The sequence below is a fragment of the Zea mays genome, chromosome 5 (assembly GCF_902167145.1).
Source record: "Zea mays cultivar B73 chromosome 5, Zm-B73-REFERENCE-NAM-5.0, whole genome shotgun sequence".
Lineage (NCBI taxonomy): Eukaryota > Viridiplantae > Streptophyta > Magnoliopsida > Poales > Poaceae > Zea > Zea mays.
Genome location: NC_050100.1, coordinates 194,001,795 through 194,005,449, shown reverse-complemented (window position 1 = coordinate 194,005,449; position 3,655 = coordinate 194,001,795). Strand labels below are relative to the sequence as shown.

At 51.7% G+C, this 3,655-nt stretch overlaps 1 protein-coding gene across 1 annotated transcript; it reads left to right on the top strand.

Moving 5' to 3' along the window:
• The first annotated feature begins 2,081 nt into the window (after positions 1-2,081).
• Positions 2,082-3,098, top strand: LOC103627480 (RING-H2 finger protein ATL79). Its single transcript, XM_020537769.3, has one exon. The coding sequence runs from the start codon at positions 2,293-2,295 to the stop codon at positions 2,824-2,826; it is 534 nt and encodes a 177-aa protein (XP_020393358.1). The 5' UTR covers positions 2,082-2,292; the 3' UTR covers positions 2,827-3,098.
• The last annotated feature ends 557 nt before the right edge of the window (positions 3,099-3,655 follow it).

The window sequence follows — 3,655 nt, the reverse complement described above, 5'->3', positions numbered from 1 at the left end:
CATGGAATGGATGGTTGAGTGCTCTCTGTGCGTTGATGCAAAATAAAAAAGACCCCTCCCAATTTTATGGTGTTGGGACTGGAAAGCCATGGCTATGGGAGATCAGTGAAGGTTTAGAAGTTATGGAGTCCAACCTGTCATTGTGGAAGAGAATACAAGAGGGAGTGAGGGGAGTGAAATGAGCTCGAATGGGTGAGAGATGAGTTTCAACTAGCCTCCTCTATTTATAGATAAACTTGGGATGAAATTTTTAGGTTTTTTAGATTTCAAATGGCCAAAGCATCTAGTTTTAAACAACTTAGTATATATGGTGCTGACATGGATATCACTCTAGGGCACGCTCCAATGGGGGCAATATAACCTCTATCAACGAGCGACGGAGGAGCCACCTCGCTTCCGCAAAACCCATGCATGTGCGTCCAATGTGGGAGGGGGGTCGCCTTGTCGGGAAGCATTTCACCCTTTATTGGAACCAACCTAAGTGCCCTTTAGCTCATGTTTAGATTAAGGTTGGTTCCAATAGTGGCCGATACCACCCTCTGGTCAGGCGATATCTCTCCGGCACGGGGTGATAGGTACAAATTTTAAGGGAGCGGGATGGCTCTCACATTGTCCATCGTCCGATGATAGGGGACGATATTACCCCCACTAGAGCACGTGAGCAGCGGTATCGCCCCCACATTAGCGCCATATGTACTGGCCATTTAAAACTAGCCGTTTTTATAATTTGAACTCCAATTTTTTTTTAAAAAAAAAAATCTAGTTTCATCCTTAGTCCACCTATATAAAGGAGGTCGGTTTGAGCTTATTTTACTCCATCGCTCTCTCTCCTGCTTTCTTGCACAATGGCAGGTTGGACCTTTGATTTTCAAACACTCATCGATCTTTTGCAGCCTGACGGCTCTCCAGTCCCAACTCAAGAGAATTTGGACATGGCTTATTCGTTGCATCGACGCACAGAGAACACTTAATCACCCAGTACATGGTCACTATTTTTTCTGACATATTCATACCATTATTCTGAGTTTTCATACCTTCTACGACAGTCATACAGGTGTATCGTGCGCGTATATATACATGATTCACTTATTATCTAAAACGGTTACTACGGGGTGTTCGAATACATTAGAGCTAATAGTTAATTGGCTAAAAATTGTTAGTGGAATTATCTAGCTAACAAATAACTACTAACTAATTTAACAAAAAATAGCTAATAACTAAACTATTAGCTTGAATATTTTGATGTCTCAACTAATTTTAGGCCCCGTTTCAATCTCACGGGATAAACTTTAGCTTCCTGCTAAATTTTAGCCATATGAATAGAAGTGCTAAAGTTTAGCTTATTGGGGTGTTTGGACTACTCTAATAAAGTTTAGCATATTGGAACAAATAGACACTCATGTCCCTAATGCGGAGAGAAAGAATGAGATTAGAGGGTATGGATAGAAAATAGGGTTCGATGGCCCACGTTTAGCTACTTTTAGTACTCTCTGAGCAGCTTATGAGATAAGGAGTGCTAAATTTTATCAGACCACCATTAGCTCTCCTGTTTAGATCGCCAAATGGCTAAAAACAGCTAAAAAGTTGCTAAAGTTTATCTGTTGAGATTGAAACAGGTCCTTAGTCACTAACTGTTAGCTTTATTGTATTCAAACACCCTTATTCAAACACCCCCTACGTCCTACTACTTCTCTCTCTTCTACTTGGCCTACTTGCTTTTATAGAAGTTGGAGAGCTATGGGGTTTGGCCCATAGGACCTTCTCGGTGCAGGACTGCAGGCCGAAACATTGACCAGAGTTATCTAATGCCAGTGTGCTATGCTAGGTTTACGGAAGTGATGAAACAGTAGGATTGTATAGAGAATGATCCTAGTGGTAGGATTTTGTTGCTGTTACACAACGTTCCAAGTCAGTTTTAATTTGTGAGCCTGCGCGCCCAAGTGATTGCCAATTTGTCATCGCCGATTCGGCGCTGCTGCCTCAGACGACACTTGGATTTTGGAGGTAAAATGGCACGCCGCGGTGTTCTGATTTCTGAAAGCAATGCTGCTTTCCTCACCGGCACAGCCACGGCGGCAATGCTTTACTTTACACGTGCCGTGCATGTAGTAGCATGGCTGCCATGCTCTCATTGAACAGTGCTCCTACACTTGTAGGGCAGGGCAGCTGAAGAAAGATAAAAACACCCAAAGGATCAACTCTCCAAGCCGAGACAACGGCAGCCGCTCGCGATCGCTGTCGCGGGCGTCATTTGCCCTCTGCCTCCACACAACCAGAGCGCTCCAGGCAGCCATGGCGCGCCGGACCAACCACACCTCCACGGCAGCGGCGGCGACAACAACAATGGTCGCCTCCTCGCCGTCTCCCCCGCGGCCGCCGCCTCCCGCCAGCGCGGGAGCGTGGGGGCCCTACGCCAGCTCCCGCGCCTTCTTCTCCAACGTAGCCACCATCCTCATCATCCTGGCATGCGTCTCCCTGCTCGCCTTCACCCTCCACGCCGCCGCGCGCTTCCTCCTCCGCTGCCTCGCGCGCCGCCGCGCCGCGCGGGAGGAGGCGCAGGCGCCGGGGCAGCAGCCCAAGCTCCCCTCCGGCGCCGCCGCCGCCAGCGCCGCCGCCGGCTCGGAGCGCGCCGGCGCCACCGGTGCGGGCGTGTGGGCGGAGGCGGAGTGCGCCATCTGCCTGTCCGAGCTGCTGGAAGGCGGCGAGCGCGTCCGCGTGCTCCCGGCGTGCGGCCACGGGTTCCACGGCGCCTGCGTGGAGGGCTGGCTCGCGGCGCGAGCGTCCTGCCCCACCTGCCGCGCGCCGTCGCGGGCGGGAGAGCCGTAGCCACGCCGAGCCATGGCTGCTGCCGACTGCCGTGCCGTGCCACAGGCTCTGGAGCAAGCTCTGCTCCGATCCGTCCTCCATGATTCCCAGTTGGAGGGGCTTGTTTCAGTTATTATTATGGGCGTAGTATGTATAAAAAATGCAAATTGGATGGTGGCGGCCTGGCGGGCGGGCTAGTAGTAGTTCGCATGGATTACAACATGTTCGGCTCGATCGTTTCTCTTCCACTATCATGATTCATGCAAAAGTCTGCATTTCATCATCTAGTGAAATCCTTGGTCACGTAGGAATTGACTGCATGCACGCCGATTAGACTGCTGCTCATTGCAGTGCTCAAACATTGCACTGCATGCCATGCCGCAGCCGCTGCGGATTCCCTGGGGACAGGAGCGTGACGACAAAAGCATGGAAAGATGACAAAAGCAGAGAATAGCCTACTATAGTAGTAGTCGTGTCGTGTGCCCGCGTAGAGGTCGCTGCGGCCTGCGGGAATATTAGCGGGCCACCCGCGCCATGCTTTACGACCATCGCGCGGGCTTGGTTTGGTTGGGTCCTCGCGCGGCATGAAGCATCGAGTCCGGCGTGGTGTCGCAGTGGAGTCGGCCACAGAGGCTTGGGCAGGTGGTCCGGCGGCCGGCCTCGGTGCAGCAGCTCGAATCGGGCGCGGCGCTTGTCACTGACGCCAAGCACCACGTCTGCAGCACGCCGGCCTCGCACACTCTCCCTTCCCTTTTACTTTACTGGCAGTGGCAGATAAACGCAGCAGCAACATCGCCTGAGGCTTCCTATTCTCGTTCGTATTCGCCAGGTCGTCTCCGCTTGGAGCCCG

What these genes read in the sequence shown, in the direction of transcription:
- LOC103627480 (XM_020537769.3), top strand. Translation starts at nt 2,293, where the DNA reads ATGGCGCGCCGGACCAACCACACCTCCACGGCAGCGGCGGCGACAACA.